This window comes from Mauremys reevesii, linkage group 14 (assembly GCF_016161935.1).
Source record: "Mauremys reevesii isolate NIE-2019 linkage group 14, ASM1616193v1, whole genome shotgun sequence".
NCBI classification, from domain to species: domain Eukaryota; kingdom Metazoa; phylum Chordata; order Testudines; family Geoemydidae; genus Mauremys; species Mauremys reevesii.
In genome coordinates, this window is record NC_052636.1 from 98,183 (window position 1) to 124,426 (window position 26,244).

Consider the following 26,244-nt stretch of genomic DNA (forward strand, 5'->3'; position numbering starts at 1 on the left):
TGAGCCCATGGAAAGGACCAAGGGGATACACCTATTGAGTCAGCAAGACATGCCGGGGTATGCCTGTGTAATGAGACCTCAAGGCTTTTCCATGCCACGTGCTGTGAAGCTTGTGTTTGGGACACAGGAAGTACAGGCCACATGGCAAAAGGAATGTAAAGGGCAGCTGCATCATCTCCATTTTGTCTTCAATCCCCCTTCCTACCTCTGGAGCAACTTCTCTACAAACTGAACCCTGGAACAAAGGACTGAATGACCCATCCAAGCTATGGATGTGTTCCAGACGGACTTTCAAGCCAGCAACTCACCAATACTGCTAAGAACCTGATATATCCATTTTGTAATGTATCTGACTGCTTTCCCATTTAACTTCTTTCTGTCTTTCTTTCCTTTAAACCTTTACTTTAGATGCTAAAGGATTGTCTGGAAGGATGGAATTTTTGGTAATATCCAAACCTATACTGACCTGGTGATGTGGCTGTGACCCTTTGGGGTCAGAGGAACACTTTGTTTATGTGAGCAGAGTTTTTAAATAACCTCTCACTGTGCTGGACCTAGGTGCTGATTAGGAGCCAGAGAACTGGGATGGAATAAAGGGGGCCGTGTGATTTCTTTTTTCAGCTTCTTGATAACCCATGTGGGGGATAAGAAGCACAGTTGGTGATTGGTCAGTGAGTTTAACTTCAGTGTTAACCATCAGTTTTGGGAGCATCTGGTCTCCCTTTTTCAGCCTGCCCTAACTTTGGCATTTTCAGTGAGAACTGCCCCTGGCCCACCAGGTCACACTAAGCACTGAAGTTAAATGAATAGAATGTTTTTTTTATGACCAAGTCTTATGAAATCAACTGAACTCCTTTGTTTTCTTTCATCTGAGCAGGGTTTCTAGTTTTCCAACGTGATGTGATCTCCCAGCTGGAACAAGGGGAAGAGCCATGGGTCCCAGACCTCCAGGGTTCAGAGGAAAGAGAGATCCTGAGATCTTCCTGCACAGGTGAGGAAACATTAAACCACCTCAGAATCTGTAAGTGCCTGAAGAAAACATCTGGAATGCCCAACAAAGCCCTTGGGGAGGTCTCTCAGTTCATTATTGTCCGTAGCAGGAGTCGTATCCTCAGGGTAAATATAGTTCATGGCTTCCAATAGATCCTAGCAGACACCGGGCAGTAGCTTCCTCCCTTCCCCCTGCGTATTTGGATGGGATGTGAAGGTTGAATTCATCCCCTCCTCTCTCTCCTATTTGGGGGAAGAGTTTGGGGGAGTTCAGCTCCTGATTTTTATTTGACCTGTCTTCAGCACTTGTTTTTGTTTGGTCTTCCCCTTTCCATCCCTGTTTGAGGTTTCTGTCTCTGTCACAGCAGGTGATGCAATGGCATGTGAGAAAGAGGAGCAGAATTCTCAGCCTGAAAATGTTGAGCCAGTGGGTAAAAACAGAGCATTATCTCAAAGATGGAAAAGGAATGTGTCCAGGAGTCATGAGCAGGGAAAATCCTGGGAGATTCAGCACAGACCAAAAACAGATGAAGGAAACCAGCCAGGGAAGAAAGTGGATAAATTTATTTCCTGTTGGGGAACTCAGAAGGTCCTCACGGAAATCACAACACAGCAGGATATTCTTAGGCAAAAGAGAAAAATACATGCAGGGAGTGTTGAAAAACCTTCTCTCACAGCTCAGCCCTTTCTGTACATCAGAGAATCCACACAGGGGACAGGCCCTATGAATGCACTGAGTGTGGGAAAACCTTCAATCGCAGTTCGCACCTTATTAGTCATCAAACAATCCACAGAGGAGAGAGGCCCTATGAATGCCGTGAGTGTGGGAAATGCTTCACTAGCAGCTCAAACCTTTCTCAACATCAGAGAATCCACACAGGGGAGAGGCCCTTTGAATGCAGTGAGTGTGGGAAAAGCTTCACTAGCAGCTCAGACCTTTCTAAACATCAGAGAATCCACACAGGGGACAGGCCCTATGAATGCCGTGAGTGTAGGAAAACCTTCAATCACATTTCACACCTTATTAGTCATCAAACAATCCACAGAGGAGAGAGGCCCTTTGAATGCCATGAGTGTCGGAAATGCTTCACTAGCAGCTCAAACCTTTCTCAACATCAGAGAATCCACACAGGGGAGAGGCCCTTTGAATGCAGTGAGTGTGGGGAAAGGTTCACTAGCAGCTCAGACCTTTCTAAACATCAGAGAATCCACACAGGGGACAGGCCCTATGAATGCCGTGAGTGTAGGAAAACCTTCAATCGCATTTCACACCTTATTAGGCATCAAACAATCCACAGAGGAGAGAGGCCCTATGAATGCCGTGAGTGTCGGAAATGCTTCACTAGCAGCTCGGCCCTTTCTGTTCATCAGAGAATCCACACAGGGGAGAGGCCCTTTGAATGCCGTGAGTGTGGGAAACGCTTCACTAGCAGCTCAAACCTTTCTCAACATCAGAGAATCCACACAGGGGAGAGGCCCTTTGAATGCCGTGAGTGTGGGAAATGCTTCACTAGCAGCTCAAACCTTTCTCAACATCAGAGAATCCACACGGGGGAGAGGCCCTTTGAATGCCGTGAGTGTGGGAAAAGCTTCACTCAAAGATCAGTCCTTTCTAGACATCAGAGAATCCGCACAGGGGACAGGCCCTATGAATGCACTGAGTGCGGGAAAACCTTCAATCGCAGTTCGCACCTTATTAGGCATCAAACAATCCACGAGGAGAGAGGCCCTATGAATGCAGTGAGTGTGGGAAATGCTTCACTAGCAGCTCAAACCTTAGATTTAATTTACCCTGGTTCCTCAACCGTTGCTACAGCTCTAGTACCCATCAATCCAAAGACTGAGAGAAATGGAAAGTTCCAACCATTGTCCTTTTAGTATCTTATTGTTCCTCTCTCTGTTTTTTGTGCTGGCCTTTCTATTCTATCATTTTCTGCCTTTGTTTAGTTGGTAACAGTTGGTTTCCATCACTCACGTTTGTTTGTTTAAATCTCTATCCGTTGTTAAATAAATTTTTTGCTTGTTCGATAACTGTACTCAGGTGCTGTGTGAGATACAGTAGCAATGGTCCACAGTAAAACTAGTAACCTGGAATACTTGGGGAAGAGAGGATCTGGGATTTCACCGAGTATCTGGTGATCCGGGCTGGACCCCAGAGGGGGACACATTGAAGGAACTCAAGGGTTAAGATGGCTGCTGTAGCTCAGAGGCGGGTCCTTGAGTTCCAGCAGGCTGGTGAGTTTGGTCACGAACATCCAGCTGCCAAATGCAAAACTCCCTCTTCCTTGTGGCAGGTGGCAACAAGGAGACTCACAGCCCTCAGCACCCTGAGAAGGGTCACAATGTGTCTCTGTGTTGATCCACCTGTCAAATCCACACAGGGAAAGCTCCCGATAGCACAAAACTCTGCCCTATGAAATCATGGAACATGTGCTCTTTGCTCTGTGAAAGCATGTAAAGAATCCAAGCGCTGGAGGACAGGGTTTGGGTCCAGAGTGACCTAGACAAATTGGAGGATTGGGCCAAAAGAAATCTGAGGAGGTTCAACAAGGAGAAGTGCAGAGTCCTGCACTTAGGACCCAAGAATCCCAGGCACTGCCACAGACTGGGGACTGACGGAGTGAGGGGGGATTTGATAGCAGCCTTCAAGTACCTGAAAGAGCAGCAGTGTGGGCTTTCTCCTGGCCACTTTTGCTGGGCTGGGCAGGCGTCCTGGAGGCCTTTCTAGAAGAGAATTGGGAACTGAGTTAGAAAAACCAATGTGAAAACCAGAACCTCAGGTTTAGACTCATTTATTTATAATATTAAATCTTCCATTCTAGTGTCACAGTCAATACAATTGCTTCAGCCTGATAGTTGCCCAAAGGGAAACTTAACTTCTCTCCAAAGGGAGTGGAGAGAAAACACTTTTCAGAGTCCGAGAGAGACAAGGCGGGTGAGGGTAAGAGCTTGCAGAGGACCAACCTCTGTTGGTGAAAGAGACAAGCTGTGGAGCTAACTCAGCACCCTTCTTCAGTTCTGTGTAGCCTGGAAGGTCGTCTCTTCCATAACCAGCAGTTAGAACATAAGAACAGCCACACTGAGTCAGACCAGTTCATCTAGCCCACTCTCCCGAAATTGGCCAATGCCCGGCGCCCCAGAGGACCCTGGGACCAACATGGATACAACACCACCACAAACAAGGTTAAAAGTCAATGCACAGGGGAGAAGGATCTTGTGTTTCATTCCTTATGTTCTAGTCCCATCATGTGGCCATTTCCTTTTCTTCCTTTCTGTTAAAAGCTTTGGTGTTTTGCACAGAAACATTATTTCCCCAGGAGAGACCCAGGAGTGGGGGCTGCATTCCTGTACCAAACAGTCACTGGAAGGAGGAAGATAAAGGCCTTTAGGACGAGGCATCTGTCACTGTCAAAAGATCATCTCCCTCCTGCGGTCACTGGCAGCCTGAATTTGTTCCTTATCCTCCCAGAGTCTGGGGGCTGGAATCAGCACTACCCAGCCCCTCCGTATGTAGCAGGAACAAACACAAACCTGGTCTTTAAAACAAGCTGTCCCCTTCCTTCTCAGGGAAGATTTTTCTGTGATTGAAGTTGAGCTTCAGGTCCCCTCTCCTAGGGGCGGGTGTGGGGCCAGCTCCCAGTGAGATCTGTTTTCACCTTTGCCCCCTTTCAGTGACTCTGGGATCCTAACTCTGCTCCCAGCTGTCAGGCAGCTTCCAGCCCATCCACCCTGCTCACTAACTCCGGGTCATGTGTCACCCCCTTTGCCAGCACACACAGCTTGCAGGAAAGCTACTCCTGCCAGCTGCATTGGTGGTATAGTGGTGTGCGTAGGTGTCTTCCAAACAATTCATCTGGGTTTGATTCCCAGCCAATGCAATAATGGCTTTTCTCTTCTGTTGTTTCCTCATCTGGAAGTGGTTTAATTTCAGTCACATTGTGTTACAATCACATTATCTATAGAATGAAACAATAAATGTGTCGAAGTCCAGCAGGTCATACAGGCTGGAGGCACACAAGGGGCTGGAATGTGTCATCTGAGAAAGACAGAAAACTTGGAAACCTGCATCTCCCATCCCCTGGGCTTGCGTGTTATGATTCCAGCTCCGTGAGCTGTTTGTATGATGTTCCGGCATGTCCCCATCATGCCGGAAGTTTTGAGTCAGTTTTTGCTCCTGCAGTTTCCTTTGCTGTTATAATTATAATGACATGAACAACAGGGAGGCAAAATAAACATAACCCCCAAATTGCAATACAGGTGGGGAAAGAGACGATCACGGTTAAGCCAAACACATCAAAATAAAAGTTAATACTAAAAAAGGGGAGGGGGGAAGAGATCAGGTATGTGGAGATCCCCTTGATATTTCAATGCACATTGTTAGAATCAAAGTTCAGACTTGACACTGGAAAACTACCTGTCTTTCTGAACACCTGTGATGAGCAAGATGGAGTTGGGACACCTGTTCTGCTTCAATCATTTATTGTCTCTCTGTTCTCTCCTTCTTCTCCCCGCAATTCCTCATCTCCAATGTCTCTGCCTTTCTCCTCTTGCTCCCTCTCCCCTGCCCTTTCCCAGGAACTCACAGTCTACAGCATTTAGGACAAGCCAGAGCTCCCATGTTCTGCACATGAGCCTGTGTCAGAGGACGTGTGACCCAGGTCAGAACCAGTCACCGGATCAATATGACCCTTTATGAGCGACTTCTCTGCCTGCTCTGCAATTTACATCTCCCCTCTTCCCTCCACCACCCACAAACAGGGTGGGGTACAGCTCTGACAGAGTCCTAACAGGAGAAATTTCAGCCCAAAGACAAATTTGTGTGAATTGTTGAGAAATGAAGAGCCCCCCAAATCCTCAGAACTCTAGTGTCACCCCCATGGCACCAGCACCGGGAACCCAGTGAAATGGGGTTACAGAATACAAGGAGGGAGGCAGCAGGGAGAGAGGTGACAGGGAATCTCTCTTTTTTCTTCTCTCGTCACTTTCTGTTCTTCTCTTTCCTTCCAGGAACTGCAGTCACAGCAGGGAGGGGTTTGTCTCCATGTCTATCACGGAGGTGGTGGAAGTGACGGATTCTGTGATTTCCTGCAACCTCTGTGACTTCTGCAGTGGGCACAGTGGCTGACTCCAGGGCCACTCAATCAACTGGCTCCAGGGACCGCCCAAGCAGCGGCCAATGCGGCTGGCCCTGGGGACCACTTGACCAGTGGTCCCGAGGGCAGCAGGAGCAGCCACAGCTTGGTGGCCTCTGGCAGCACTTCTGGGGTGGCCCCCTGGGGCTCCCCCCTGCCCTAGCAGCAGCTGGAGTGGCAGCGACTCTCAGGGCTTCTCCCCTGGTAGCTGGTGCTCATTATCCATCAAATAAATCAAAACACTTCCCCCTGCAAGTGGATTTAGCCCGGGACCCTCAGAGTCAGCAGCTGTTACGCCCCCACTGAGCTCTCTGGTCAGGTGTCCTAGTGCCAGGAGCCTCCGATGTAGATCCTAAAATAGCGTTTTTGCACCAGGGGCAGCTGAAATTTTGGACCAGCCATTGTAGCTCCACTGTTATTTTACTGAATTGCTTCAAAACAGCAAGTGTAGAAAGTCTCCTAAGTGCCAGGCTCTCTGCCATGGAAACAGCTGCCCCTGCTCTGCAGGAGTCTGTGCGTTCCACCCAGCAACGTACACACCTGCTCCGCACTGAAGGGGGGTCAGACAGTGACGGTAACGCAAATCTTCAGACTATTAACCCAGGTCCCTTTCTTTAACCCAGGACATGCCAGTCACCTGTTAGCCATGGCGTTATCTTCATCTTCAAATACCTCTCAGGACATTGAACAGAGGGAGTGAACCCCCCCAAATGGCTCCCTGTTGAGGCGTTGTACCGGACCTGCCCCTGGAGACTGTCTGGTTTTATACTCTTAGAGCTTTTTCTCTTCAAACCCCTTATCCCAATCTCTGGGCCAACCTCAGCATTTCAGAGTTTAGAATTTATTCTCATCACCCTCCTATGGCACTTTCCATGTGAATTGGGCAAAGCAAGTGGGGGAAGCTCCGTGGCTAATGAAAACCAGTGCTCTGGGTGAGGCCTGAACTCACACCCACAGCTGTATTTTCCCCTGCATGAGCCACTATAGGTGCTTCTTAGACAAACTTGGGCTGTAGGTGGTTATGTGTGTCTGTGCTTCACCGCTTTGGCTGCTCTGTGAAAAGCTGGTGGGTTTTTGTTTTGTTTTAAGCAATTAGAGTCTAGTACATTTTAACAGGCAGAAAATGTCCTATTCTGGTCTAGCCCCATTTGACTCCTTCTGTCCATCTTCTTCCTTCCCCCCTCAGTGTCTTTCCTTCCCCATTGGGGACATGCAGAGATGAACCCCAGTCAGTCTGTGTCACAGAGAGTCTGTATCTCCTAAGGAATGTGAGTGAAGGATTCCAGCTGAATTAACTCCGCACACCTGGGTTAGAAACATTTGTTTCTTTCGAGCACATAGTGGGAAATGGGACATTAATTCAGACCCAGGAGGCAAGGCAGAGGCTTCATGATCTTGATCTCCAGGAAGGGAGAGAGGATCCCCAGGAAGGAACAGAGCTTCCTTTAGACTCAAGCTGGGTCTCCTGGAAGTTGGAAAAGACCCTTGGTCACTGAGGATCTCATGGGATCGTGCTGCTCCAGAGGCTCGAGAGTCCTGGGTGCAGGGAGGGTGTCACTGCACAGTCTGAAATGGAAGGGAGGACCCTGGAAGGGACGGGGAGGAACAGAAAATGGAGAGGAATGAAACAGAATAAACACCTCTTCTCTCTCCCCTCCCTGACCCAGCAAGAACTGTTATCAGTGGGGAAACTCCCCACGATGAATGGCAGAGACCACAGAGACATTTGCCTCATGCTGAGAAGTAAGGTGACCAGACACCAAGTGTGAAAAATCAGAGCATTTCACCAGATGCATTGGTGGTATAGTGGTGAGCATAGCTGCCTTCCAAGCAGTTGACCTGGGTTCGATTCCCAGCCAATGCAATGATATGATGATTCCTCCACTGGGAATTGGTTTAATTTCACTCATATTGTTTCAGTTTATCAATGGAATAAAAGAATCAGTGTCCCAAATCCCAACAGGTCATTAAACACCCAGTGGAGAAAGAAAGGGGTGGGACTATATAATAAGCAGTTGGAGTCATCTTGGTATTACAATGCTTGGTTTATTTTTTTTTAAATTCCTTTACTTCCCTCTCCCGTTTAGACTCAGAGCCTTTAAGGTCAGAAGGGACCAGTGTGATCATCTAGTCTGACCTGCTGCACCTTGCAGGCCAAAAGACCCCACCCACCCACTCCTGGAATAGACCCGGGAGGGGAGGCAGCTCTGTGCACTGCCCCTACCCCAGGCAGCACATGGAGGCCCTCTGCTCCCCTCCCCCCACAACGGGTGTGCAGAGATGTGCCAGCAGCACTAAGGTGGCTCCCTGCCCACTCTACATCCGCCCCTCCGTGCCGCTCCCAGAAGTGGCTGGCATGTCCCAGCATCCCCTGGGGTGGGGGGAGTGTCTCCACGTGCTGCCCCTGCCCCGAGCACCAACTCTGCAGCTCCCATTGGCCAGGAACTGTAGCCAATGGGAGCTCTGGGGGCAGCGCCTGCAGACAGCAGCACATGGAGATCCCCTGGCCCCACTCATCTAGGAGCTGCTGCCAGAGGGTTGTGTGTACCGGTCACTTTGGGAGCTGCACCACCCACCCACCCCCAGCGCAGAGCCCACACCCAAATTTCCTCCCAGTGCTTTGCTTGTCGTCCTTTCACCAGAACCATCCTTCTTCTCCTGGGCTGCAAGTAGCCACCCCTAGGAAGACAAGAGGCAGGCATAGGATTCTGCCAGGTAAGTGTCTCCCAGCACCGCGATGGACGGTGCGATGAAGGTAAGTCTTCCTGAGGCACAATGAACTGCAACGCAGCGAACCACTGGCCAGACGGTCGGGGCGAAGGGCGTTCACTGGAGGTACAAGCTTGTGAGTGACTCCTGAGCACAGGGCCCCTTCCCGTTTTAAGGACCTGCTCCTCATGGCCTGCGACTGGAGATGACTTGGCTGCATCTGGTGGGTCACACTCCACCTCAGCCAGTGTCCATGCTCTAGGTGTGTGATCGCTGCCTAATGAGAGTCCCAGACACCTTGTCTATCTAGCAGCTCTTCTGATCTTCCAGCTGTTCAACCAGCCCCTTCATCCCACAAGCATGGCAGGAGGGGAGGGGAGGGAGAGAAAGCCACTTCACAGGCATTCAGAGAGGCAGAGGAGACAAAAATGGGAATTGGAGAAGTATAACAGACCTATTGAGCATAGAAATCACTGCTGCTCCTAAATCAGCATGGTCAGGCCAATAGGAGCTGGTAAAAATTAAGCTACCATGTTTATTAACCATGGACCTTTGCGTTAGGCAAATATGATAACCACTACACTACAGAAACTCTGTTACAAGGCTCTGCCCTTCCCTTCATAAGAACAGAAGAATGGCCAGACTGGGTCAGACCAAAGGTCCATCCAACCTCATATCCTATCAGTCAACAGTGGCCAATGCCAGGTGCCCCAGAGGGACTGAACCTAACAGGTAATGATCAAGTGATCTCTCTCCTGCCATCCATCTCCACCCTCTGACAAACAGAGGCTAGGGATACCATTCCTTACCCAGGCTGCCTAATAGTCATTAATGGACTTCACCTCCATTAATTTATCTGCAAAAATAAGGGTACTTGTGGCACCTTAGAGACTAACAAACTTATTTGAGCATAAGCTTTCATGGGCTAAAATCCACTTAATCAGATGCATACAGTGGAAAATACAGCAGGAAGATATATATATACACAGAGAACATGAAAAAAATGGGTGTTGCCATCCACACTATAATGAGAGTGAGCAGTTAAGGTGAGCTATTATCAGCAGGAGAAAAAAACTTGTAGTGATAATCAGGATGGCCCATTTCCAACAGTTGACAAGAAGGTGTGAGTAACAGTAGGGGGACAAATAAACATGGGGAAATAGTTTTACTTTGTGTAATGACCCACCCATTCCCAGTCTTTATTCAAGCCTAATTTAATGGTGTCCAGTTTGCAAATTAATTCCAATTCAGCATCTCTCGTGGGAGTCTGTTGTTGAAGGTTTTTTGTTGTAATATTGCGACTTTTAGGTCTGTAATCGAGTGACCAGGGAGATTGAAGTGTTCTCTGGCTGTGTTTGAATGTTATAATTCTTGATGTCTGATTTGTGTCCATTTATTCTTTTATGTAGAGACTCTCTGGTTTGGCCAATGTACATAGCAGAGGGGCATTGCTGGCACATATCACATTGGTAGATATGCAGGTGAATGAGCCCCTGATGGCATGGCTGATGTGATTAGGTCCTATGATGGTGTCCCCTGAACAGATATGGGGATAGAGTTGGCAATGGGCTTTGTTGCAAGGATAGGTTCCTGGGTTAGTGTTTTTGTTGTGTGGTTGCTGGTAAGTATTTGCTTCAGGTTGGGTGGCTGTCAGTAAGCAAGGACTGACCTGGCTCCCAAGATCTGTGAGCGTGAGGGATTGTCCTTCAGGATGGGTTGTAGATCCTTGATGATGCACTGGAGAGGTTTTAGTTGGGGGCTGAAGGTGACGGCTAGTGGGGTCCTGTTACTTTCTTTGTTGGGCCTGTCCTGTAGTAGGTGACTTCTGGGTACTCTTCTGGCTCTGTCAATCTGCTTCTTCACTTCAGCAGGTGGGTACTGTAGTTGTAAGAACGCTCGATAGAGATCTTGTAGGTGTTTGTCTCTGTCTGAGGGGTTGGAGCAAATGCGGTTGTATCTTAGAGCTTGGCTGTAGACAATGGATTGTGTGATGTGGTCTGGGTGAAAGCTGGAGATGTAGGTAAGTACAGCGTTCAGTATGTTTCCGGTATAGGGTGGTGTTTATGTGACCATCGATTAGCACAGTAGTGTCCAGGAAGTGGATCTCTTGTGTGGATTGGTCCAGGGAGAGGTTGTAGGTGGGATGGAAATTGTTGAAATCATGGTGGAATTCCTCAAGGGTTTTCTTTTCCATGGGACCAGATGATGAAGATGTCATCAGTGTAGCACAAGTAGAGTAGGGGCATTAGGGAACGAGAGCTGAGGAAGCGTTGTTCTAAGTCAGCCATAAAAATGTTGGCATACTGTGGGGCCATGTGAGTACCCATAGCAGTGCCGCTGACTTGAAGGTACACATTGTCCCCAAATGTGAAATAGTTATGGGTGAGGACAAAGTCACAAAGTTCAGCTGTGACATTATTGGGGATACTGTTCCTGACGGCTTGTAGTCCATCTTTGTGTGGAATGATGATGGAGCGTCTACATAGCCAGACAATCCTGCTGTCAGGGTGCCAATGCCTGAGATGATGGGGCATCCAGGATTTCCAGGTTTATGGATCTTGGGTAGCAGATAGAATAACCCTGGTTGGGGTTCTAGGCTGTCTTATTGCCAAGAGACGGAGAAACTCGGCCAGCCGCAGGGGGTGCATAACACCGCCCTAGTGTGGGGGTGACAGCGCCTCCAAGATCCTGACACCCCTATTGGTTCCACTGCTGGTTGTTTTCCTTTTCCGGTGGGACTTTGGGCAAGTTGCTCCCCTCTAGGGCTCCGTCCCCAGCAGGCAAATGGGGATTTCGTACCTTCCCGCTATTGGAAAGTGCTGGGAGAATCCCCCAGCCAAAGTTGCTCTGACAGCGCTAAGCAGCATCTGACCATTCAAGGTCAGAGCGCACTGCCCAGGAGGAGGAGTGTCTGGCTCTGGGGTTTCACTTCAGCCCAGTCTAGAGAGAGGGGCCCAGCCATGGGGTTTGGCTCAAGAAGACCAAGTCTCCAATTCGTTAAGGGCGTTTTGAATTCCAGTCCTGAGCTCCAAAGTGCTTGGTGTCATTTGCACATTTTAGAAGCATGCTCTCCACTCCATTTTCCAAATCATTCATGAAACTATTGAATAGTACTGGACCCCGGACTGATCCCTGCCGGACCCACGAAGTGCCCCCTCTCTGTTGGGCAGCCAACCATGGAGAAGGGCCCTTGGAGTCTGGGCTTTCAACCAGCTCTGCACCCTCGTGACACTGATTGAATCTAGACCTCATTTCCCTTGTTTGCTTGTGAGAATGTCCTGCGGGACTGTGTCAAAAGCCTTAGTGACCCCAAGATAGATCCCATCTACTGTTTACCCACCTCCACTAGGCCCAGAACCCTGCCAAAGAAGGAAAGAGGCTGGGTTTGGGATGATTTGTTCTTGACAAATCCATGCTCACTTGTCCTAAGAACCAAATTCTCCTGTAGGTGCTGCTGACAAACTGTTTAAGAATGTATTGCAGTATCTCTCCAGCTATGGAAGTGAGGCTAGCTAGTCTGTAAGTCCCAGGGGTCTCTTTGTTCCCCTTTGAAAGATAGGTCCTGTCTTGTTCATGGATGGGAAGATGTTCTTTTTCAGGGATCTCAGATGAGAACTGGGGCACAACACCTGGTTTGTTAAGGCCACAAAAATGGAGGCAGGAACCTCTTCTCTCCTGCTGGCAAAGAACCCCAGGTACCTAAAAGACAGAGACTCACACCCCTGAATGGGCTTTAGAAAAGGCAGTGGTTAAAAAGTTTGGCCCCGACCATTTCTTGTTTCCGCAGACTAGACATTTTAGCAAACTTTAGATTTCCTTGGAGTTAAACACCGTGAAACTCCCCTTTCTCCTTCACAGAGGGCTTTATCGCCCCTTATCTCACTCAGGCTCATGACTGCCCAGAGTTTGAGAACTGTCCCTGTTCCCATTGGACAGATGGGGAGGAGCCTGAGGTATAGAGAAGGGAAGTGACCTGTCACCAGATGCATCAGACTGAACAGGTTTCAAACCTCCAGGAGGCTCTTACCTTCTAAACAGGGACGGCTGTTTTCTAGTAAAATCACAAAAGGGGAAGGAGAAACCTCAAAAGAGGTTCCTCCTGGCGCTCACGTCCGTGAACCCGAATACTCTCTCAGTCCTCAGAGAGAGACCTGGAGAAGGAGACTTGTTGGAGCAAAGCCACAGGGGTCTCTGAGGTCTCCCTGGCCCCTCGCCCCGGTCCTGCCTGGCTGATGTCAGCATCTCTCTGTGAGGTCACCACCTCCCCACCACATTTGACCAATAGTCTGAGGGCCTGCAAAAGGCCTTTGTGATGTCACTGCCACACCCCTCCCTTGCTGGGCTAATGTCCTGCCCCTGGCCAGGCACTTTGGAGGTTTGAGCTACTCCCTGTGGATCACCCCACTCAAGGAGCGTTCGTTCTAGGCAGCAAGCCGGCTAGACAGGGAAACATCAGACGCTGCTCCCAATGCTACACTCAGATTTTCAGAAATGAGTCGACTTTATGGCCAGAAGAGACCATTAGAGCATCTAATCTGACCCCCTGCATATCACAGGCCTCCTGTATGACACAAGAGCTATTTTGGGGGCAAACACATTCCAGAAAGGCATCTAGTCTTCATGAAATGACATCAGGAGATGGAGAATCCACCACTTTCCTTGGTAGCTTGTTCCTGTGGTGAATCATCTTGACTGTTGAATATTTGTGCCTTAGTTGTAATATGAATTTGTCTCTTTTCACCTTCCAGCCATTGGGTCTTGTTATTCCTTTCTCTGCTATTTTAAAGAGTCCTTTAATACCCAGTATTTTCTCTCCATTAAGGCACTTCAAGACTTCAATGAAGTCACCTTTCAATCTTCTTTTGATAAGCTAAGCAGGTTGAGCTCTTTCAATAGCTCACTAGAAGGCATTTTTCTCCAGCCCTCAGAACATTTGGTGGCTCTTTGCTGCCCCAGCTCCAATTTCACAACATCTTTTTCAAACAAGGACACCAAAACTGAAGGCAGTATTCCAGTATCAGTCTCACTGATGCCGTGTCAGGGGCAGGGGGTGCGGGGCTGGCTGGAGGCAGGGCAGGGGGATGCAGCAGGGGTTGGCTGGAGCCGGGGCGTGCGGGGCTGGCTGGAGACAGAGGCTGGCTGCAGGGAGGGCAGGGGGTGGAGGGTTGCTGAAAATGTACTGAGAGGTATTTTAAGGTGAAGATAACACCATGGTTACCAGGTGACTGGCACATCCTGGGTTAAAGAAAGGAAGGGACCTGGAGTTAATAGTCTGAAGTATTTGTGTTACCAACCCTGTCACTGTCTGACCCCCCTTCAGTGCGGAGCAGGTGTGTACGTTGCTGGGTGGAACGCACAGACTCCTGCAGAGCAGGGGCAGCTGTTTCCATGGCAGAGAGCCTGGCACTTAAGAGACTTTCTTGACTTGTATCAGAGGGGTAGCCGTGTTAGTCTGGTTCTGTAAAAGCAGCAAAGAATCCTGTGGCACCTTATAGACTTACAGACGTTTTGCAGCATGAGTTGTGGTGAATCCCCACTTCTTCAGATGCATGTGGTGCATCTGAATATGGGGGTATACACCCACGAAAGTTCATGCTGCAAAACGTCTGTTAGTCTATAAGGTGCCACAGGATTCTTTGCTGCTTTTCTTGACTTGCTGTTTTGAAGCAATTCAGTAAAATAACGGTGGAGCTACAATGTCCGGTCCAAAATTTCAGCCCCCCTGGTGCAAAAACGCTATTTTAGGATCTAAACAGGAGGCTTCCAGCGCTAGGACACCTGACCAGAGAGCTCAGTGGGGGCGTAACAGTTGCTGACTCTGAGGTTCCTGGGCTAAATCCACTTGCAGGTGGAGGCGTTTCGATTTATTTGATCGATAATGAGGAAGGCGAAGATTTAATCGCAGGCATTTTTAGTAAATGTCATGGACAGATCACGGGCAAAACCCAAAAGCTCATTGCCCATGACCCGGCCATGACTTATACCATAAATACCCCTCATTGAATCTTGGGGAGGGAGGCCCAGGGGGGTCCGTGGCACCAGCTGTGGGCGCAGGGAGTCCAGGGGGCCCGTGGCACCATGTGCTGGGGGAGAAGCCCCAGGGACCCACTGCCACTTCAGAGGCTGCCAGGTGAGGGGAGCCCCAGAGGCCAGCCCTGCTCCGGCCACCTCGGGACAGGTGCCAGGAGCCACTGAGCTGTGGCTGCTCCTGCACCCTTGGAAGCACTGCTCAGGCTGCCCCCAGGCCAGCTGCTGGGGCAGCCACGGAGTCAGCCACAGTGGCCACTGCAGAAGCCACAGAATCTATGACTTTTGCAGCCTCTGTGACACAGAGGGATCCCTAATAAAGAGACAAACCCCTCCCTGCTGTGACTGCAGTTCCTGGAAGGAAAGAGAAGAACAGAAAGTGAAGAGAGAAGGAAAGAGAGAGACTCCCTGTCACCTCTCTCCCCTGCTGCCTCCCTCCTTGTATTCTGTAACCCCATCTCACTGGGTTCCCTGTGCTGGTGCCATGGGGGTGACACTAGAGTTCTGGGGATTTGTGGGGAAGGGAAGGGGGCTCTTCACTTCTCAGCATTTCACACAAATTTGTCTTTGAGCTGAAATTTCTCCTGTTAGGCCTCTGTCAGAGCTGTACCCCACCCTGTTTGCGGGCGGGGGGAGATGTAAATTGCCGAGCAGGCAGAGAAGTCGCCCATAAAGGGTCATATTGATCTGGTGACTGGTTCTGACCTGGGTCACACGTCCTCTGACACAGGCTCATGTGCAGAACATGGGAGCTCTGGCTTGTCCTAAATGCTGTAGACTGTGAGTTCCTGTAAAGGGAAGGGGAGAGGGAGCAAGAGGAGAGAGGCAGAGACATTGGAGACGAGGAATTGGGGGGAGAAGAAGGAGAGAACAGAGAGACAATAAATGATTGAAGCAGAACAGGTGTCCCAACTCCATCTTGCTCATCACAGGTGTTCACAGAGACAGGTAGTTGCAGGTTTTCCAGTGTCAAGTCTGAACTTTGATTCTAACAATTTGAGTTCAAATATCAAGGGGATCTCCACATACCTGATCTCTTCCCCCCTCCACTTTTTTGTATTAATTTTTATTTTGACGTGTTTGGCTTAACCGTGATCTTCCCCTTCCCCACCTGTATTGCAACTTGGGGGTTATGTTTATTTTGCCTCCCTTTTGTTCATGTCATTATAATTGTAACAGCAAAGGAATCTGCAGGAGCAAAACTGACTCAAAACTTCATTTCCCAACATGCAGGAACATCCTACAAACAGCTCACGCAGCTGGAATCATAACACGCAAGGCCAGGGGATGGGAGATGCAGGTTTCCAGGGGTTCTGTCTTTCTCAGATGACATATTCCAGCCCCTTGTGTGCCTCCATCCTGTATGACCTGCTGGACTTCGACACATTTATTGTCTCATTCTATAGATAATGTGATTGTAACACAATGTGACTGAAATTAAACCACTTCCAGATGAGGAAACAACAAAAGAGAAAAGCCATTATTGCATTGGTTGGGAATCAAACCCAGATCAACTGCTTGCAAAGCACCTACACACACCACTATACCACCAATGCAGCTGGCAGGAGTAGCTTTCCTGCAGGCTCTGTGTGTGCTGGCAGAGGGAGTGAGACATACCCACAGAGTTAGCAAGTAGGGTGGATGGGCTGGAAGCTGCCTGACAGCTGAGAGCAGAGTTAGGATCCCAGAGTGACTGAAAGGGAGCAAAGGTGAAAACAGATCTCACTGGGAGCTGGCCCCACACCAGCCCCACCCCTAGGAGAGGGGAACTGAAGCTCAACTTCAATCACAGAAAAATCTTCCCTGAGAAGGAAGGGGACAGCTTGTTTTAAAGACCAGGTTTGTGTTTGTTCCTGCTACATACGGAGGGGCTGGGTAGTGCTGATTCCAGCCCCCAGACTCTGGGAGGATAAGGAACAAATTCAGGCTGCCAGTGACCTGCAGGAGGGAGATGATTTTTTGACAGTGACGGACGCCTGGTCCTAAAGGCCTTTGTCTGCCCCCTTCCAGTGACTGTTTTGTACAGGAATGCAGCCCCCACTCCTGGGTCTCTCCTGGGGAAATAATGTTTCTGTGCAAAACACCAAAGCTTTTAACAGAAAGGAAGAAAAGGAAATGGCCACATGATGGGACTAGGACATAAGGAATGAAACACAAGATCCTTCTCCATGTGCATTGACTTTTAACCTTGTTTGTGGTGGTTTTGTATCCATGTTGGTTCCAGGGGTCCCCTGGGCATTGGCCACTTTCGGGAGAGTGGGCTAGATGAACTGGTCTGACTCAGTGTGGCTGTTCTTATGTTCTAACTGCTGGTTATGGAAGAGACGACCTTCCAGGCTACACAGAACTGAAGAAGGGTGTGGGGTTAGCTCCACAGCTTGTCTCTTTCACCAACAGAGGTTGGTCCTCTGCAAGCTCTTACCCTCACCCGCCTTGTCTCTCTTGGACTCTGAAAAGTGCTTTCTCTCCACTCCCCTTGGAGAGACGTTAAGTTTCCCTTTGGGCAACTATCAGGCTGAAGCAATTGTATTGACTATGACACTAGAATTGAAGATTTAATATTATAAATAAATGAGTCTAAACCTGAGGTTCTGGTTTTCACATTGGTTTTTCTAACTCAGTTCCCAATGCTCTTCTAGAAAGGCCTCCAGGCTGCCTGCCCCGCCCAGCAAAAGTGGCTAGGAGAAAGCCCACAATGCTGCTCTTTCACGTAGTTGAAGGCTGCTATCAAATCTCCCCTCACTCAGTCAGTCCCCAGCCTGTGGCAGTGCATAGGATTCTTCCGTCCTAAGTGCAGGACTCTGCACTTCTCCTTGTTGAACCTCCTCAGATTTCTTTTGGCCCAATCCTCCAGTTTGTCTAGGTCGCTCTGGACCCAAATCCTGTCCTCCAGTGTTTGGATTTTTTACATGCTTTCAGAGGGCTGGTCTACACTGAGGGGGGGGGGAAATCGATCTAAGATACACAACTTCAGCTACGTGAATCGCCCCGTCGACTCCGCTACTGCCGTTCACGCTGGTGGAGTTCCGGAGTCGACGAGAGCACTTTCGGGGATCGATATATCACATCTAGATGAGATGCGATATATCGATCCCCGAGAAATCGATCGCTACCCGCTGATACGGTGGGTAGTTTAGACGTACCCACAAAGTGAAAAGCACATGTTCCATGATTTCATAGGGCAGAGTTTTGTGCTATTGGGAGCTTTCCCTGTGTGAATTTGACAGGTGGATCAACACAGAGACACATTATGACCCTTCTCAGGGTGCTGAGGGCTGAGAGTCTCCTTGTTGCCACCTGTCACTAGGAAGAGGGAGTTTTTCATTTGGATGTTAGTGACCAAACTCACCAGCCTGCTGGAACTCAAGCACCCTCCTCTGAGCTACAGCAGCCACCCTAACCCTGAGTTCCTTCAATGTGTCCCCCTCTGGGGTCCAGCCTGAATCACCAGATACTCGGTGAAATCCCAGATCCTCTCTTCCCCAAGTATCCCAGGTTACTAGTTGTTACTGTGGACCATTGCTACTGTATCTCACACAGCACCTGAGTACAGTTTTCAAACAAGCAAAAAATTTATTTAACAACAGATAGAGATTTAAACAAACAAACGTGAGTGATGGAAACCAACTGTTACCACTAAACAAAGGCAGAAAATGATAGAATAGAAAGGCCAGCACAAAAAACAGAGAGAGGAACAATAAGATATTAAAAAGGACAATGGTTGGAACACTCCATTTCTCTCAGTCTTTGGATTGATGGGTACTAGAGCTGTAGCTACAGTTGAGGAACCAGGGTAAATTAAATCAAATTAACTTTTCAAGATTAGCCATCATTTCCTGTACGACTAACAAAACACAAAAACAAGACAACTTTCAGTTTTCCAAAATAATTCAGATTATCACACAGTCTCTTACTCTTTAACCAATAACTTCACCTATAATTTCATTTTAATTCGTAACAACAATACATTCAAAGATCAGAAATTCTTGTCATATATGTTAGTTTTCTTTTAATCCCCATTGCCAACAACTGAACCCTGGTTCTCATTGTGGTTTGTCCCAACGTAGGTCACAACCACTTCTGTGAGTTCATATATCTCAGGATCTTCAGCCATATGTGTTGGTAGAAGGGTCTTCTATGTCGGAATGTTTGCATCATGGAGAAAAATACCTCTCTTTTCACACTTTTAATCTTTTGAAGTAGGAGGTGTAGCAATGAATGAAGCCAAGTCAGTCAGTCTGTTCCGTGGAGTGCCCGAACGGGATTTCCACGCCTATATATTATAATTGGTTACATAAATCATCCTATTATACGCATGTACTAACACAAGCCAGCTCCTCGCCCCTCTCTGATTGGTGCTTTATGCACTGCGTACTCCAGTGGTAAACACCTGGTCAGCGCCTATCAGTGTGTCTCCTGACTGGAAGTGTGGGGTGGGAACCACTTCAGCCGCTCTAAATGTTGGGGCGGTTTTCCTACCCCTTAGTGCTTAAGAAGTGTAACGTTCCTACATCCTCCTTTTCTGTTTTGTCAACCCGTGCCTGGTCCGCATGTTTCATGATTCTATGGGGATACATGACGGCCTGGAATGTAGGCAGGGGTTTGCGCCAACAGGGTGTAAAACACATCCTAATTATATTAGGAATACACTGAGCAAAGCAACAAAACCAATCAAGCAGGCGATAACAATCAAAGCATATTGCAAAACCATTCGAGCCCATCCCATGGCTGGCAGCCAGACAGATGTACGTAGCCCAACTGAAAAGGCTGACATTGGCATTACAATCTAATCTCATGGGGAGTGAGCTTTGCCGGCGCCGGTGCGGGTCTCATTAGTTTGGGAGCCGGTCAACATTGACCTCGTGGGGAGTATCAACGTGAGCCTGCTTAGGCAGCATTGAGCTTCTGAAATGTTGGCCGGAATATAATTAAAGGTCCTCTGACCACATGTAGAAAATCAACCCTCTGGTAACAAGATGTGCCCGTAATTGCTGGACACATTTTGAAAGTGTGTACAGTTCCATCCCGGGGTACCCACCTGCAAACATCCTTTGGGGCTTGTGATGTGTGCAATTAACCATCCGTACACAGGTCAAACTGGCATAATTGGCTACCCATGGGGTAAAGGGACAAGGCCCTCGCGGGTTTCACATAAGTGGCCTGACCCCATAGGCTCATGGAAGAATATCGAATCTCGGTGGCATTAATATAATTAACATCCCTATTGCATCTGCAGCATCGCCTGGTGCCTTGCATACTGGGACCAGGCAGGTGCCCAACAGGCCATGCATCTCAGGGGCCTGCTGTAAACAAAAGGAAGATTGATTGGCAAGGACCGCAAATCGAACTCATATATTATAACGCATGCGGCTATGCAATTCGGGTTCGGCCCCAGCCGGTAACACACAAAAACAACACAACAATATGGTAAAGGAATTAGCAATCAAACAGGCAAAAATAGCAGCAGTAAAATTTTCGGGGGTAGGCTCAGCCTTGTTATTCTCCAGCATTTGCTGAGCCTGCTGCGCCAGTCGCTTCACCTGCCCCCAGGTAACCCTCGGTGCCATCTTTGTGGCTCGGCACACTGGAAAGGTCTCGGTTAGGTTCAGATTGAAGTTGGGTATCGGGTTCTTGAGGCTTTGATTCCACGTCATCGTGCCACGGTCGCACATTTTTGGCAGGGACCCACAACGGACCTGTGGAAGTAAGCACAGCGGCATGCCCTCGTCCCCAGGTTATCAATGGAACGGGGCCATACCAAGTAGGGTCCGGGCTCTGCCTATATTTGACAGATGGGCATGGGAGCGGGGTTTCCGTCTTAAAATGTCATTCAGTGGCTATAAAATTCTGAAAGATATTTAAAGTATTTAGAATAAACAATACTATCGCTAATTAATTTTGCTTGGCGCCCAGGGATGGCCCATCATCCCCCACTGTTTTATTTTGCTTTATTAGGTACTCTTTTGTGCAAAAATCCGCAAACCTGTGAAAAATGTAGGCGGGGCCATTATCGGTTTTTATCTGTCGGGGGGGCGGCCCATTAAGGCCACTGCAGCAAAAATGTGATTAAGTACATATTTGGCCTATTCGCCCCATTGGGGGGTGGCCCAAATATAATGAAAGTAGGTATCAATGGTAACATGTAAATATTTCCAGGAAAAAGGGGATAAAGCGTGACATCCATTTGCCAAATTTGATTGAATTGAAGATCACGGGGATTAACACCCAATTCGGGACTGGCACAATAATTACAGGTTTGGACAATACGTTGGGCCTGAATTAAAGGGATCATAAATGCTTCATTAAAAATTTAGCATTTCAATGAAAAAAGGCATGACTATCAATGAAATCCAAAAAGAACAGAATGAGTTAACTTGAGTTAACTGAAAAAAGCTAAAGAAAAAACACCGACTTCAATCAAGGACACCGCTTCGCAGCTAAGACTTGGCGAACAGCCAAGAAAAAGGGAGGGCTTGGCGAACAGCCAAAAAAAGCAGCTATGAGTGCGGCAGAACTCGGCCAGGCACTAACAAAATGTGTTAGCCAAAAAGGGAAGGGAAGAATCACCATCTGGGCCCACAAGTCCCCTTGGTGCAGCTGTTTTGGCATATGAGCCCAAATCTAAACATAAATTCTTCCCACATAATCACTATCTATTACCCTGGGGACTATCTGAATGCCATATTTTCCGGCATGGGAACGAGGGAGGATTAGCCCCATAGTGCCTGGGGCAGGGGTCCCAAAATTGGGTAAGAACCGCCACCACCTCCCGGGAAAAGTGAGCTCCTATCTTTGGGACAAAAGAAATTATAAAAAAAAATCTTTAAGATCTATTATCATAAGCTGATAATCATATGGGATAAAATTGGGATTTGGGGTTCCACACTGCAGGGGTCCCATGGGTTGAATGCATGCATTAATCTCTCTAAAATCATGGAGCATTCGCCATTTACCAGATTTTTTCTTGACAACAAAAACTGGCGAATTCCAGGGGCTAGTGGATTTTTCCACATGGCCCGCCTGGTATTGTTCCTCACATAAGTGACACAATGCAACAAACTTCTCCTGGGGCAGTGGCCACTGTTCCACCCACTCAGGGTACTGGTTAGCCACACAAGGGGAAGGGCAATAAACTCAATCATGAATGGTAAAATGTGAACAGAATGAGTTAACTGAAAAAAACTGAAAATATGGCACTGGCCTCAATCAAGGACACCACTAGCTGCTAAAACTTGGCGGACAGCCAAGAGAAAGGGGGACTTAACTACACCCAAGCAAAAGCGGCAAAACTTGGCCAGGCACTAACAGCACTGGCCTCAGTCATAAATGGTAAGATGTGATCCAAATTTGCTTAACAAATCTCTTCCCCATAGGGATACAGCAATATCCATGATATAGGGTTTAAGGAGAATCTCCTTTCCCCCTCTCGCGGAGTTATAGCAATCCATCGGGTGCTTTGTTGAGCGGCCTGCAATCTGCCCACTCCCCAATTGGCTGGCACTTCGGATTTGTCCCATGTGGATGGCCACTGCCGAGCAGAGATGACTGTAACGTCAGCTCCAGTATCCACCAGCCCTTCAAGGGGGATACCGATAAGCAAGTTTCCTCATTAATTCCCACTGGGCATCAGGATTATCTACCTGCCTCTGAATAGCCTCCTGTAATCTGTTAATAAATTCCACATACGACTCTTGAGGGCCCTGGCGGGTGATGGTAAAGGACCGGGGGGTTTCCCCGTCACCGGTACTGTAAACAGGGCTTTTAAAACACAGCGCCCCACAGCTTGGAGCATTACAAAAGGGATGTTCGCAGCCTGCTCTCGTATAGTGGCGAACTGTCCTGCTCCATACAGTTGCTCGGGAGTATAGGCCCCCCCTAATGCCCGCCCCTGTTGTAATGCTTCCTGTTGAAATTCACTATCCCAAATAACATACTGCATGGGGCTTAAAAGCATCCTACAAGGATCCTTCCAATCTTGGGGGAGCATGCTATACCCATTTGCAATCCTTTCTAACGTACCTCGGGTGAAGGTGGATTTTGATCCCGACTCAGTAACCGTCCGTCTCGCCTCTCGGAGAACGGAATAGGGGGGGGGCTGTGATCTCCACTTCAGCTTCCCCCGCTGCGTTGCCTGGGCGATGTGTCACTGGGAACGCAGCCAATAACTCTCCTATCTGCTCGCTGCTCAATTCTCCCTCTTCCTCCCTCTGTATCATTGCCTGAAAAGGGGACAGCCGAAAATTCGGCCGTGAAGAGCCATCCGTACCCGGACATGCATCGTGGCATTCGGGTACCGCCTCAGGCGGCTTAGGGGGCAAGATCCGAGGGTAAGGAGGAAGGGCCAAGGCGCGGGGCGAAGGATAGCCTTGGATGACGCTTCAACCCTGATTGTTTCCAGAGCCTCCGTACATCGCTGCCAAAGCAGGAGCCACTGCATCGCTCGAGGCTCCGCATGCAGCGCCCCTATCTTTATCCAATCATCTACCGACAGTGACCCGTGATCCGGTACCAAGGACATTGGCGATCAATTTCAATTAGTAGCTGCTCTATCTGACCCAGGGAGACTGGCCTGCCAGCCTGTTGTATGATATCCTGCAGCTCTTTCGCATGAACTTTCTGCCGAGCTGACAGCTTCCCACCCATACTCACGAAATGAAGCTTTCCAGCGAGTTTCGGTGCACAGAGGGGTATTCCAGCCGGTGAGCAGGGGGAATCACGTCGGGGTCACCAGATGTAGCAATGAATCAAGCCAAGTCCGTCAGTCTGTTCCCGTGGAGCGCCCCGAACGGGGCTGTCCACGTCTATTTATTATAATTGGTTACATAAATCATCCTATTATGCGCATGTACTAACTCAAGCCAACTAACCGCCCCCTCTCCTGATTGGTGCTTTATGCACTGCGTACTCAGTGGTATGCACCTGGTCGGCGCTTAATCTGTGTGTCTCCTGACCGGAAGTGTGGGGGGGTGGAAACCACTTCAGCCGCTCTAAATGCGGGGGTGGTCTTCCGACCCCCTTAGTGCTTAAGAAGTGTAAAGTTCCTACAGAAAAGGAAATGTGATGATGGTTAGCTCAGACAGGAGGAAATGTGCAAGATAACTCCACCAACTATCCATAGCCCATGTCTTTAGTGCAAGAATAGTTCTCTTTTTACATCAGGAAAGTGAACTCAAGCTAGCTAACTCCATGACAACCACAGTGATGAGACCCAGGTAGATTTTATCTCAACGTAGCTGGTTGAAGACACCCCCATCTCCCGACCTGGGGTGATGACATTCCTGGTAGAAAGGACACACACTCCAATGACTCGCAGGACAATGGAGTTGAGACAAAGGACCACAGGATCCACCCCAAAGACGGGCGAGCTTCAAAGTGGGCAACTCATGTGTGGAAGCTGAGGAACTACAGTGTGCAAAAGATGCAAACAGCCTTAACACTCACTACCTGGGAACTGTCAAAAGAATTAAAGAAAAAATCTCCTGACAGCTCTAGAGAAGGTTTTTATGAAGTTTGTCTCCTTTACGGATTCTCTGATGTTTAGAAAGGCCTGAACTATGAGTGAAGCTTTTCCCACACTCGCAGCATTCATATGGTCTCTCTCCAGTGTGGACTCTGTAATGTGTAACAAGGGTTGAGCTCCGAGAGAAGCTTTTCCCGCACTCACTGCATTCATAGGGTTTCTCTCCTGTGTGGGTCGAAATGACAGTCTGGACCTATACATTGAATGCTTCCGCCGACGTGCACAGGCAGAAATGGTGGAAAAACAACATCGCTTGCCTCACAACCTAAGTCGTGCAGAACGCAATGCCATCCACAGCCTCAGAAACCATCCTGACATTATAATCAAAGAGGCTGTTAAAGGAGGTGCTGTTGTCATCATGAACAGGTCTGACTACCAAAAGGAGGCCGCCAGACAACTCTCCAATACTAAATTTTACAGGCTACTTCCCTCAGATCCCACTGAGGAATACACTAAGAAACTGCACCATCTACTCAGGACACTCCCTACACTAACACCAGAACAAATCAACATACCCTTAGAGCCAGGGGCGGCTCTAGGCACCAGCAAACCAAGCTGTTGCCTAGGGCGGCCAAATCTAGGGGGCGGCAGGCTGGGCCGGTGGACCTGCCGCAGTCATGCCTGCGGGAGGTCCACCGGAGCCGCGGACGACCTGACCTGCCGCAGGCATGACTGCGGAGGGGGGCTCGTCTGGCGGCTCGGCTGGACCTCCCGCAGGCATGACTGCGGCAGCTGAAGCGGAGCCGCCGGACCCGCGGGAGGTTCGCTGTTCCCGCGGCTCCGGTGGAGCTCCCGCAGTCATGCCTGCGGCAGGTCCGCTCGTCCCGGGGCTCCGGTGGACCTGCCGCGGGAGCTCAACCGGAGCCGCGGGAAGAGGGGACCCGCCGCGGGACCGAGGAAGGGCGGCGCAGCACACCGCGCTGCTTGGGGCAGCCTAATTTCTAGAGCCGCCCCTGCTTAGAGCCCCGACCAGGGTTATTCTATCTACTACCCAAGATCCACAAACCCAGAAATCCTGGATGCCCCATCATCTCGGGCATTGGAACTCTCACTGAAGGACTGTCTGGATATGTGGACTCTCTACTCAGACCCTATGCTACCAGCACTCCCAGCTATCTCCGGGACACCACTGATTTCCTGAGGAAACTACAATGCATTGGTGACCTTCCAGAAAACACCATCCTGGCCACCATGGATGTAGAGGCTCTCTACACAAACATCCCACACAGTGATGGAATACAAGCTGTCAGGAACAGTATCCCTGATGATGCCACAGCACAACTGGTTGCTGAGCTCTGTGGCTTTATCCTCACACACAACTATTTCAAATTTGCTGACAATATATATCTCCAGATCAGTGGCACCACTATGGGCACCCGTATGGCCCCACAATATGCCAATATTTTTATGGCCGACCTGGAACAACGCTTCCTCAGCTCCCGTCCACTCACGCCCCTTCTCTACCTACGCTACATCGATGACATCTTCATCATCTGGACCCATGGGAAGGAGACTCTGGAAAAATTCCACCATGATTTCAACAGCTTCCACCCTTCCATCAACCTCAGCCTGGACCAATCTACACGGGAGGTCCACTTTCTAGACACCACGGTGCAAATAAGTGATGGTCACATTAACATCACCTTATACCGAAAACCTACCGACCGCTATGCCTACCTTCATGCCTCCAACTTCCATCCCAGGCACACCAAAAGATCCATTGTCTACAGCCAAGCACTGAGGTACAACCGCATCTGCTCTAACCCCTCAGACAGAGACCAACACCTACAAAATCTCCACCAAGCATTCTCAAAACTACAGTACCCGCACGAGGAAATAAGGAAACAGATCAACAGAGCCAGACGT

General features: G+C 49.0%; 1 protein-coding gene and 1 non-coding gene across 2 annotated transcripts in view; both read left to right on the forward strand.

Annotated features, from left to right (window-relative positions):
* Positions 1-2,655, forward strand: part of LOC120381811 (zinc finger protein 850-like) — a gene marked incomplete at its 3' end in the record, with an annotated part of 70,289 nt that extends 67,634 nt beyond the window's left edge. The window contains exon 3 of the mRNA XM_039499947.1: positions 1,685-2,655. Within this exon, the coding sequence (XP_039355881.1) occupies positions 1,685-2,655 (971 nt within the window). The remainder of the gene's footprint in view (positions 1-1,684) is intronic.
* A 5,259-nt stretch (positions 2,656-7,914) lies between these two features.
* On the forward strand, positions 7,915-7,986 carry TRNAG-UCC. The gene has a single exon. It is a non-coding gene; the product is annotated as a tRNA-Gly (tRNA).
* Positions 7,987-26,244: the final 18,258 nt, after the last annotated feature.